Source organism: Cucurbita pepo, chromosome LG17, assembly GCF_002806865.2.
Source record: "Cucurbita pepo subsp. pepo cultivar mu-cu-16 chromosome LG17, ASM280686v2, whole genome shotgun sequence".
NCBI classification, from domain to species: domain Eukaryota; kingdom Viridiplantae; phylum Streptophyta; class Magnoliopsida; order Cucurbitales; family Cucurbitaceae; genus Cucurbita; species Cucurbita pepo.
The window spans coordinates 1,586,282-1,597,874 of record NC_036654.1 but is presented as its reverse complement, the minus strand read 5'-3'; the positions used below and the strand labels follow the sequence as shown (position 1 = coordinate 1,597,874).

General features: G+C 34.2%; 2 protein-coding genes across 3 annotated transcripts; one reads left to right on the top strand and one right to left on the bottom strand.

Moving 5' to 3' along the window:
* Window positions 1-572: 572 nt before the first annotated feature.
* LOC111778714 (chalcone synthase 3-like) lies at window positions 573-1,263 on the bottom strand. Its single transcript, XM_023658687.1, has 2 exons — window positions 1,158-1,263; window positions 573-949 (listed from the first exon to the last, which is right to left on the bottom strand). The coding sequence occupies exons 1-2, from the start codon at window positions 1,261-1,263 to the stop codon at window positions 573-575; spliced, it is 483 nt and encodes a 160-aa protein (XP_023514455.1).
* A 4,369-nt stretch (window positions 1,264-5,632) lies between these two features.
* Window positions 5,633-10,179, top strand: LOC111779301 (probable pectate lyase 1). Of its 2 annotated transcripts, XM_023659423.1 has the most exons (7): window positions 5,733-5,836; window positions 6,226-6,279; window positions 7,006-7,086; window positions 7,621-8,263; window positions 8,349-8,452; window positions 8,551-8,689; window positions 9,414-10,179. In XM_023659423.1, exons 1-7 carry the CDS (start codon window positions 5,733-5,735, stop codon window positions 9,633-9,635), a joined length of 1,347 nt encoding a protein of 448 aa, XP_023515191.1. In that variant the 3' UTR covers window positions 9,636-10,179. The 2 variants fall into 2 exon arrangements, with proteins under 2 accessions (XP_023515192.1, XP_023515191.1); XM_023659424.1 differs by lacking the exon at window positions 6,226-6,279 and having other exon boundaries at window positions 5,633-5,836.
* The last annotated feature ends 1,414 nt before the right edge of the window (window positions 10,180-11,593 follow it).

The following is an 11,593-nucleotide window of genomic DNA, read 5'->3' as shown; positions in this document are numbered from 1 at the left end:
ATATGTTTAAATTTTATATTTTGTCGGTGAGATTTCACATTGGTTGGGAAACGGAACATTTTTTATAAATATGTGAAAACCTTTGTCTAAAAAACGAAGACATATTTTTAAAAATCGTGAGACTGAAGACAATACGTAATGTGCCGGACAATATTTATTAGTGATGGATTTGAAATTTGAGCTAAGAGTATTTTATATATATATATATATAAAAATATTAAAGATATGATTTTTTTAAAATGAGAATTATTGAAACTTTTGAAAGTCTATGAATATTTTTTTTTAAAGATAAATACAAAGTTATTTTTATTAATTTAGCTATCTGAAATATATGAGATTAATTTGAACGGGCATAAATTAATCAATCAATTATGGTCATGATTATAATTATAATAATTAAATTTAAGTTAATCATAGGTTTGTGTTAAATAATAAGTATCATATAATATAAAAACATATCCATTGACCTATAAACTATAAAGAATGCAAGCCCTTAAATATAACATAAAATCTGGAAAGAGAAACAAGACATGAAAAATGGGCCTTCACATGCCAATAGCCCATTCAATTATTCAGGCCCATGAGGCGCACAACATAGTTTCAACTGTAAGCCCAGGCCCAACTTCAATCACTAAACTCCATTCCAGCCCATCACCAGCAGTCTTAAGCCCATTCTCACTGGACTTCTTCCTCATCCGGACTCCCGAATCACGTGCCTCGACGCCCGCAACTTTTCGAGCCCGAGGCCCAACTCCATCTTGATCCGGCCTAAATCGACGGCCCACCAGGATGCGCGATCCAGAAGTTGAGTTCCAATCAGAAAGGCCCAATGGGCCAAAGCATCGAGGAGTAAGCCCAACTTCACGCGAATGGCCATCAATGGGCCTCTCGCTGAGAATTTCGAAAATGGGCCTCTGGAGCCCACAATGATCCCGGCCGACGAGGATTACTGAAAGGAACTATTAAAAAGCTTTTATGCTAATTTAAAATTAGGTCCCAATTTAAAAAAAAAATAATAATTCTGTTGGGAATTATAATGCAATAAAGACAAATGATTAATGTTGTTCTATTTGTTACTCCCAAAAAACATGACAATATTTAAATGAGGCATTTTATTTTCTAAGGACGTTATTGTTATAATCGTGAATAAATTTTACCTTTAAGAGACAATTGACCAATAATCAATATGTTATTGTTTTCAAGCTGCTGGAGCTGTCGAGCCACGCCGAAGTCTAGTTGAGGAGCGTGTCGATGGACAAACATTAAAAGTAAAGTAGTTTCGACATTAAAAGACCGTACGTTATTTTAGGAGTAATTATTATGTATTATTGTGTAAATTTTTATTCCTTTTGGTACAACTTACTACACATTATTTGTGTTAATAGTGTTTGGTAGAGAGACAAACATGCTTCCAATTTCAATTCAATTTTGCTATAATTTTTAATACCTAACTTTATTTTTCTAACCAACCAATGAGTATATAACTTACCAAATACTTTGTATCAAACGCTCAATAACCAACGTTCCAAATTTTAAAGACCTTATGATTGTGTTCTTTGCTCCTCTCGATAATCCTCAACAATTCTTCCCGTGAACAAAATGTACCATAGAGCCTCTTCTGAAACTTCCTTTTTGGAGCCCTCGAACAACATCTCCTCGAATAAAGTACACTCTTTGTTCAATACTTGAGTCACTTTGACTACACCTTCGTGGCTCACAATTTCTTTGTTTGACATGTGAGGATTCTATTAACATGGAAAAACCAAAAGCAGAGCCATGAAATGTAACGGCTCAGGCTCACCGCTAGCAAATATTATCTTCTTTCGGCCTTCCCTTTCGGGTTTCCACACCCTTATAAAGGGTGTTTCATTCTCCTCTCCCAACCAATGTGGGATTCTCACATGAAAACTAATGTTCAAAGTGGATAATATCATATCATTACGAATATATGTGATTCTTAACATGGTATTAAAGTGAAAGCTATCATTAAACACTAATATCAATACGTTCATAACATATTTGAAAGTTATATCATTTTTAGTTAAAAAAAAATAAAATATATTAATGTTGAAGATCTCGATATTTTTAAAAATTTTAGGTCAAAATTTTGAACATAATTTGTATTGGAAGGTGAAAAAAAAAGGTAAAATTTGTGTTACCCCAAAACTTTAATGTCACTTTTTGGCTTTAAATCAAAAATATTGATTAAAGAAATGAGTTTGACTTGAATTATAATTCAAAGAAAATAACCAAATTATATTCTATAAAAAGTGAATTAATTGAGTTTTTTTTTGGTAATTAGCTCCGGCGATGTTTCACGGTGGCCCACGGTGGCCCACGGTGGCCCCACGGTGGTCCAAATAAAGGAAACTTGTTGAGGAGATAAGGTGTTTGGCTTTTGGTCAAAGGGAGTAAAAAGTAATGGTTTGAGTAATTTTTTGTTTTTTTCACTTTTCCCGGCAAAACAAACTTGTGGACTCATGCAAATTTAGACTTCCATACCCGCCAACTTACCCAACTTTACCCTACTTAATTCATCCCGACCATTGAACCGTTCTTACGAGCACCAAATAGATTATGAACTCGATACATCTTTGTTTCTGAACATAGCTAATACGTTCGTTTTTCGAGTTCAACACCTCAGGTACAAGCCCACTGCTAGCACATATTGTCCGTTTTAACCCGTTACGTATCATCATCAGCCTCACAGCTTCAAAAGGAATGTTTCATTCCCCCTCTCCAACCAACGTGGGATCTCACAATCCACCCCCTTTAGAAGCCCAGCATCCTTGCTGGCACACCATCCATCTTGGCTCTGATACCATTTGTAACCCTCTAAGACCACTACTAGCATATATTATTATCGCCATCAACCTCACATTTTTAAACCGTGTCTATTAGGGAGAGATTTCAAATTTATTAGCATATCTTTACTAATTAAACTATACCCATACCCGACAATAATTTTATTTACGGGTTTCAAATTATATTTTATTTAAATATATCATTACTTTTTTTTTTTTTTTAATAACGTAAGAAACACATTATTGGTAAAAAAAAAAAGTGAAAAAAAAGGGTCATTAGTCATATCATTAATGTCTTATAATAGAGGGGCAATTAAACAAGGTAATTAAAATGTTTTTAATTTTTAAATAAATATTAAGGATTTATTTTTAATTTATTTAAGAAAATTAGGAGGGTAAAATGGTAAATAAACGTGAAGAGAGAGAAATATTGTTGGTTAATGGTTTTGAGGGAGGCGTGAGAATATTGTTATGATGGGAGGCACTTGGTTGTTACATGGGAGCATTATCGTTCCCAAAAATATGGAAAATTTATTATTTTTTGTTTTAATTACTTTTTAGTCCTTCTAAATTTTAAAATATACATTTTAGTCCCTCAAGTTTTGTTTTTTTTTTCTTCTATTAATTAAAATTTAATAAATATTTTAAATGTTTCATGAATTGATTATTTTAATTTATTTCTTTATTTTATTTTATGAAATCTTCTCACGGGCTTTTCGTGCAATATTATACTCCTTTTTGTTCATTATATAGTAAAATAATTAATTAATTAAATAAAACTAAAATAAATATTCATACGAGAAATTACGATAATATTTAAATTACAAAACGTAACAATATTTTATATTCGTTAATAAAATATTTTAATTTTTAGTTAATTTTTTTAAATTAGGATTTTGTTTGATATTTTTTATTTTTAAAATATAATTAAAAATTTAAATAATTCTTTTAAAAAATTGAAATTCATGAAAATTTTGTATTACTTTATGTGATAAATAAGAATGAATTAGGTAAATAATTATCGCATTTTAATGTTTTTTTAGTTTAATTATATTTTTAATTTTAAACATTATTAAAATTTTCTATTAATTTACCTGATAAATACGTAAAATTATAACATAGACAAACTGTGATGTTCCGAGGAGAACAAACCACTGTTTATAAAGGTAACCTTCTCTAGCAGACGTGTTTTAAAGCCAATGGTGTGAAAACCTTCCCCTAGCAGACTAGACATGTTTTAAAGCCGTGAGAAAAGCTCTAAGAGGACAATATCTGCTGGCGGTGGATCTGGGTTGTTAGACTAACAATTGACTTCCATTTTTTTTTTTTTTTAAGAAAAGAAAATGAATGATGAAGCTTGAGAAACACTCGGCTCTTCCACCATCATAGCCAGAATTGAGGAGGGTTGAGTTTTAAATTTTATTTTAATTTTACATTAAAACTAAAAAAAGAAAAAACAAAAAACAAAAAGGAAAAAAAGAAAAATAAAGGAAGAAAAGATAACTTAACTGCCTGTGACCAAATGTTCCACACCCAACAGGCTGAGTCACCAATCAAGAGCCGTAACTTGTGCCTGTGACTGTGATTCACTCATCCAAGCAACCCCCAAATTTAATTACTTATTTTATATATTTATTGACCGCAAAATCAGCTGAAAACCGTGATATCGGTTCCCGGTGACCGTATTCGTACCTTCCACGTCTGTCTCGAGCTCCGTCCGACGTGGCACTAGGGGGGGTAAAAAATGTCGCCTGCCTCAGTTAAAAAAGTCGAAAAGTTTCGACGGTAGCTTGTGTATTTACGGTCACGGTAAATAACGAGTCAGTTATTTTCCGTTAAGGCCGGTTTGTTGAAACTTGGAAAGCTGAATAAAGGGATTCGTGAAGCGTCAAAGCAATAAAAAGCAATAAAAAAAAAGTGAATGAGGCATTTAGAGGGTCAAATTAGTCTTTTCAGTGTTTATTATGTTAATTTATTTAAAATTTATTACTCAAAGGACTTATTAATTTATTTTTTATTACCCTTCTAATTTTTAAAATTATACTTTCTCTCCATTTTTTATAAATGTTTTTGCTATTTTCGCACAAATTTTAAAATAAATAACAAGTTTTTCTCCAACTATTTAATAATAATAAAAAAAACCCTTCAATTTAAAAATATTATTAAAAAGTAATATTTATAAACTAAAATTTTAAAAGAGTGAAACAAAAAACAGAAGTCTAAATTATAAATTTTATTTTTAAAACTTTTAAAATGGTATATATTTAATTTCTATACTTTTTATTAGGGTTTCTTTAAAATAATATATTTATTTTATTTTTATTTAACTTCATAATTATTTTTTTTAAGTTAAATGTTCCAGTTAAAATTTAAGGTTGAGTTAGGTTTTATTTACTGAGGTTTATTTTAGTTAAAAAATTTACCACTCGAACAATTGAGTTAAATTTAAAAATGTTTCAACCTAATTTAACTTAACCCACGAGCACCCCGTAAAAACGAGTTATTATTTATTTATTTTTGTACGGAAGCTAAAAAAGTTTAGACTGTAATTTAAATAATTTTATTTTAACATTTTCTCATGCAATATTATTAAGTTTCCTGATTTCTCTCACGTTTCTTTGAATTAAAAAAAAAATAAATAAAATAAATAAATATATATATATATAACGTAGAAGTTAGTTGACGGCGTTAACGTCGGTTGGACAAATGTTTGGTATTTTGTTATCGTCTTTCCGTTGGAGGTATGTCTATAAAAGGTCCGTTTTGTCCAAAGCTTTCACTGACATCACCACTCGTTTCCTCTGTTCTTCTTCTTCTTCTTCTTCTTCTTCCTTTTCTCTCCACATTTCTCCTTCTCCATAATCTCTCTCTCTTAATTCCCTCTGGTTTTTCTCAAGAGAGTGAACGACAGAGAGAGAGAGGTCAGTAATGGCGGCACTCAGCAAATGGTCTTCTCTGTCTCTGCTTGCGCTTGCAATGGTGTTCTTCGTAACAATGGCTCTGGTTCGCAAAGAAGAGGTCTCTGAAATTAGGTAAATCTTTTCTCCCTTTCATATTCTTCTCTTACAATCTCAATGTCATGTGTTTGATTTGATAATTCTAGCCACATTGTGTGAATTTCTTGTTGGGAGAAAATGCTAGGTTTGTATAGTACTGATTCTTTTCGGTTTCAATTTGGAGACTCTTGAATGTTCAATGTGGATGTATGATTCAATATGATTTAGTGTTTTTTCTTAGAATATTGGATCAATGCTGTAATGTCGAAATGAGATAAAGTAAAACTACGCTCCACTGCTTTAATGGCGGACTTCAGTTCAAAATTCCTTTTACTAAAGGAGTGAGGAATAAAAATAGAATCTCTTAGTTTCAAACGAACTGTAGCGGTTTATGAAACGATTCTTGTTATTTTTCATTTGTTCAGGACTGTGTTAGCGACGAAGTTTCAGAGCTCTATCAACTCATCAATGGCGACTAGGTTAGTTTTCGTTTCATTAACTCGAGTAATGAAAGGAAGGGGAAAATCTGTACCGTAATGAAATGATCTCAACCGTACGTTCTGCCCATCTTGCTAATCACAGCCGTTGGATTCTCCTCGGATCCGTGTGATGTGATGACCCAACTGTAGCTAACGATCTCAGCCGTTGAGATCCAGATCTTCAATCTGGACCGTTTGTTCCGTTTCCAGTTACTCCCCCTTAAGATTCCTTCCCGTAATTACCCCCACAGGCTCCCTGTCATTTCCCTCGCGTTTCAGTCATTTCATCAACAAGAATAGAAGGACAGTTTCTTTCTCTTTTTATTTTCTTATTAATTCTTTGGGTGTTCGTTTTTATCTTTTTCCTTCCCTCTAGTGCCGACCAATCGTCTTGCCACAATTCCCTCTCTCTAAACAAAAGCGCTTTTCCCAACCGTTTTCTCTCTGTGACAGAACGACAGTACGGCGGGCTGCGTGAAAGATCTCTTCCGCACCCACCTTGAGCGTTGAAGCCACTCACTAACTTCTTCATTTCCATTCCTCACGCGCCCTCTGATATTCCACGCGCCCTTTTCTAATATACGTCTTCACTGGCTCTACTTTGAAGTTTAAACTCCTCTAATATGGCTAATTGTTAAGTTAATATGGCTAATTGTTAAGTTAAGTGAGAATAAAAAGATAATATCTAGGTGGGTTTGTCACTTAATTGGGTGATTCTGTTTACAGGGCGGTGAATGATGATTCGGAGGAGCTTAACAATGAGCATGCTGTGGATAATCCTGACGAGATTGCTGCCTCTGTTGAGATGTGAGTCTTTTTCTTTCATTCATTCTATATTTGAATCATTGATTCTTTTGATATCGTAAAGATGTCTATATCTTGTTAAGAAATTCATTATTAGAGAGATTGGTTTTGTGAAATTTGGATCGAATTGGATTTCTCTCTTGTAATTAGTAATGGGTCTTGTAGTAATCAAATAGCGAGCTGAACATCGCACATGCGGATGTTCGTTTCGTTTTTGTCTGTATCGTAAAATCTTAGGAAGAGAATTTTTATAGACGTTACAATGAAAGAGTCTTCGTGGTCAAAATGGCAGCATGATTTTGTCATTTTCTGTTTTAGTGATATGCATTCTTTTATTACCGTTGTGATTGAAAACGAGCATTACTGGCGCCCCTGACATTCGCTTTCCGACAAATTCTTGATTGTTCTCGATATTTGTACATGTAGATTGTGATGGGGTTTCCCATCACTTTTATCCTATCTTTGGTTTTTCATTGGACAAGAGCAATTTCAGAACTCAAGAGAAATTTGTCCTAAGAATGTTCTTTGATATGGCAGGAGCATCCGTAACAGCACTGAAAGGAGAAAATTGGGATTTTTCTCCTGTGGAACTGGCAATCCCATTGATGACTGTTGGCGTTGCGACCCCAATTGGCACCACAAACGTAAACGCCTAGCTGAATGTGGCATTGGGTTCGGCCGGAATGCTATCGGTGGTCGTGATGGTCGTTTCTACGTTGTCACTGATTCAAGCGACAACGATCCGGTGAACCCGAAGCCAGGGACTCTTCGTCATGCTGTCATTCAAGAGAAACCTCTTTGGATCGTATTCAAAAGGGACATGGTGATTCAATTGAAACAAGAACTCATCATGAACAGTTTTAAGACCATTGATGCTCGCGGGGTCAATGTACACATCGCCAATGGCGCTTGCATCACAATACAGTTTGTGACCAATATCATTATCCACGGTCTTCACATCCATGATTGCAAGCCCACAGGAAATGCCATGGTGAGAAGCTCTCCAACTCATTTTGGGTGGAGAACCATGGCTGATGGCGATGCCATTTCCATCTTTGGGTCAAGCCATATATGGATCGACCACAATTCACTCTCTAATTGTGCCGATGGCCTTGTTGATGCTGTCATGGGCTCAACTGCAATCACCATCTCCAACAATCACTTCACCCACCACAATGAGGTACACTTTCTATTGCATTTCTGATATCAAATCAAGTTAGAAATAACAAATTTGTTTGATGAAATTTGATCTTAAATGGTAACAGGTGATGCTTCTAGGCCATAGTGATTCCTACACAAAGGACAAGCAAATGCAAGTCACCATTGCTTATAACCATTTTGGAGAGGGACTCATTCAAAGAATGCCAAGGTAAGCTCGTCTTTTATACGTGAAGAAGATGGTTTAAATTGTGTTGAGTTTGTCAACAGCGATTTCTCACCCCACATAAATTTCAATGATGTGTATAGATGTAGGCATGGCTATTTCCATGTGGTGAACAATGACTACACTCATTGGGAGATGTATGCCATTGGTGGGAGTGCAAACCCCACCATCAATAGTCAAGGAAACAGATATGCTGCTCCAACCAACCCTTTTGCCAAGGAGGTAACTAACTCCCCCAAAAATCATTTCAACTTAGATTTAGATTCCAAAATTGGTTACCACACTTGATGAGTCAGGTCTGTAACCGCTTAAGCCCACTGTTAGTAGGTATTGTTCTCTTTGAGCTTTCCTTTTCGAACTTCTCCTAAAGGTTTACCGCTAGCGGATATTGTCTTCTTTGGACTTTTCGCTTTGATCTTCCCCTCAAAGTTTATAAAACGCTTTTGTTAGAGAGAGTTTACACACCTTTATAAGGAATGTTTCTTACTCCTTCCCAACCGACGTGGGATCTCACAATCCACCCCTTTTAGGGCTCAGCGTTCTCGCCAGCACTCATTCCTTTTTCTTATCGATGTGGGACCCCAATTTCACCTCCTTTCGGGGCCCAACGTCCTTGGTACACCGCTCTTGTCCACCCTCAATCATTGTGGGACCTACCAATCTACCCCTTCGGGGCCGGCATCCTTACTAGCACACTGCCTCGTGTCTACCCCTTTTAGGGCTTAGCCTCCTAGTTGGCACATCGCCCAACGGCTGGCTCTGATACTCTTTGTAACCGTACAAGCCCAAGCTCACTATTAGCAAATATTATTCTCTTTGTACTTTCCGTTTCGGGCTTTTCTCAAAGTTTTTAAAATCGGTCTCCAATAAAATCTCATCTTATAACGAATGTTTTGTTCTCCTTTCCAACGGAGGGATCTCACTTGGTTGATGCGATGTAATGCAGGTGACCAAACGAGTTGAAACAGCAGAGAACGAATGGAAAGGGTGGAACTGGAGATCAGAAGGAGATATGCTGCTGAACGGTGCTTATTTCACCCCATCAGGCGCTGGAGCTTCAGCAAGCTATGCGAGAGCCTCCAGCTTAGGAGCCAAATCTGCTTCCATGGTTGCCTCCATCACTTCTTCAGCAGGTTCGCTCCCTTGCCGCCGAGGCCATCCCTGCTAGTCCTGTCCCTATCATCTTAACACCAAAAAAAGAAAAATTCATGATTTCTCATCCATTTCCATTGCCCCCTTCTTTATAGCCATTTAACAAACACATTTTTTCCCCTTCAAAACTTGTTTTAAAACCAAACCCCTTTGTTGTTCATCTGTTGGTTGCTCAACCTCGGCCTGCTTCAGCTGAAAAGAAAATGCCATTTAAGGGGCAGGTGCAGAAGCGTTGTCCTTCTTCAAAAATTTCTTTTCCTCAATTTGTCTGGTTTTTTTTACCATATGCGTCGAGTCATTTTGTGATGCAATATTGTCGGTCATTACACTATGTTTTTCACTCTTGGTTTTGTAACTTTTTTTTTAACCTTTTGAGTTCATGATAGAGACAGCTTAAAGAAGAGTACAAAAGCTGAAAGGAAAGTAGTGATGTTGTTATGTTTTTTTTTTTTTTTTTTTTACTAGTGGGTAATTGTTAAGTTTTGGTTAGAGTGGTTTGTCTCTATACTCATTATTATGGCCTTTCAAATTGTTTGTGATCTGCCAGCATTTTTGTTTTACCATCATGTGCTTTGTGGGCCATTTCCCCTCACTTTGTTATACCATCAAGCAAGTTATAGCCAATATGATTAGTAACAAAAAACATGATTAAACCTTTGAAAACTCAAAATTAAGTTACGTCACATTGAAATAGTTGATGGAGCTCAACGTCAAAATGTTTCTTAGCTCAACGCCAATTAACAATATATTATTGTCTAAAAGATTGAAACCTAAACCCTAAAAGGGATTTCCCACCTCGAGATCCTCATGAACTCCTAAAGTGCAATGGTTGATGTTTCTTCTCTAAATTTTCTATTTAATACAGTTTGTTCATGTCAAAACGAAAGTCAACTTATAAATCAAATAACTCGTGTTATAGACTATAAATATTTAGATGAAGCCCTTATTTATGGGCCTTTTCAACTTTCCTAGATAACTTAAAAACGAAGTCATGAAAGATTGTCATTTTTCATGATTTTCAACTTTGTTAGATGGTTTATAAATGAAGCCATGAAAATTTTGTGCTTGTTTCATACGTTGTTTTCATAGACCCGACTTATAAATAAAACGACTTTTCTATTTATATTTTAATAATTAAATAAAATTTTTGATATAAGTAATTTTGAATTAATTTTTAAGGATATAATTGACTTTAGTCCTATTTAGTAATTTATTATTTTAAATAAAAATAATATTTTTTTTGTTTAATTAAAAAAACTTTTTACCATCTAAAAAGTTATTAAAAAAACAAAAAATTTAAATGAAAAAACCTCAATGTCATGTGTTTGGTAATATAAAAATAATGGCACGTGACACATGCTTCATTTATACATAAGAAAATAAAGTTTTTTTTAATTAACAATTTTGTTTATTTATTTTTAAGAAATACTGTTTGGTCTCTTTCTAACGTGGCAGTTAAGAAGGGAAGATGTTTACATGGGCCAACTAAATCGGCCCATATTTAGGTCCTACGGCCTTTTAATGGGCCTTTTTGAATATTTTAACGATCGGCCCATGATTTGGGCCTGCTTGATAGGCCCAATTGTTTTAATTTTTTTAATTTTCATAAATAATAGTTTTATTTATCTATCGACGAAAATTTTCTATTTTTATTCTTAATAAAATTTATATATAAAATTTTTTATATAATAGTTATATATTTATCTATTTAAATAATATACTCTTTATCTATTTAAATAATGAATAAAAAAAATTAAGTTCATAATAAAAAAAGATACGTGTCAAGATCCCAAAGGAGAAGCCTTTTCCAACGTCACCGAACCCTGAATTTTCGGCCACTCCCTCCAAACTGCGCCGTTTTGACCTCTTTTTCTCTCTCTCCTCTTTTGGATATATATATATATATATATATATATATATATATATATATATATATATATATATATATATATATATATATATATATATATATAT

What these genes read in the sequence shown, in the direction of transcription:
- LOC111778714 (XM_023658687.1), bottom strand. Translation starts at nt 1,263, where the DNA reads ATGTTTGTCCATCGACACGCTCCTCAACTAGACTTCGGCGTGGCTCGA. An exon ending in TGGTCAATTGTCTCTTAAAG is followed by an intron (nt 950 to 1,157) that starts GTAAAATTTATT and finishes AGTTCCTTTCAG; the next exon opens with TAATCCTCGTCGGCCGGGAT.
- LOC111779301 (XM_023659423.1), top strand. Translation starts at nt 5,733, where the DNA reads ATGGCGGCACTCAGCAAATGGTCTTCTCTGTCTCTGCTTGCGCTTGCA. An exon ending in GAAGAGGTCTCTGAAATTAG is followed by an intron (nt 5,837 to 6,225) that starts GTAAATCTTTTC and finishes TCATTTGTTCAG; the next exon opens with GACTGTGTTAGCGACGAAGT. An exon ending in CCAACCCTTTTGCCAAGGAG is followed by an intron (nt 8,690 to 9,413) that starts GTAACTAACTCC and finishes GATGTAATGCAG; the next exon opens with GTGACCAAACGAGTTGAAAC.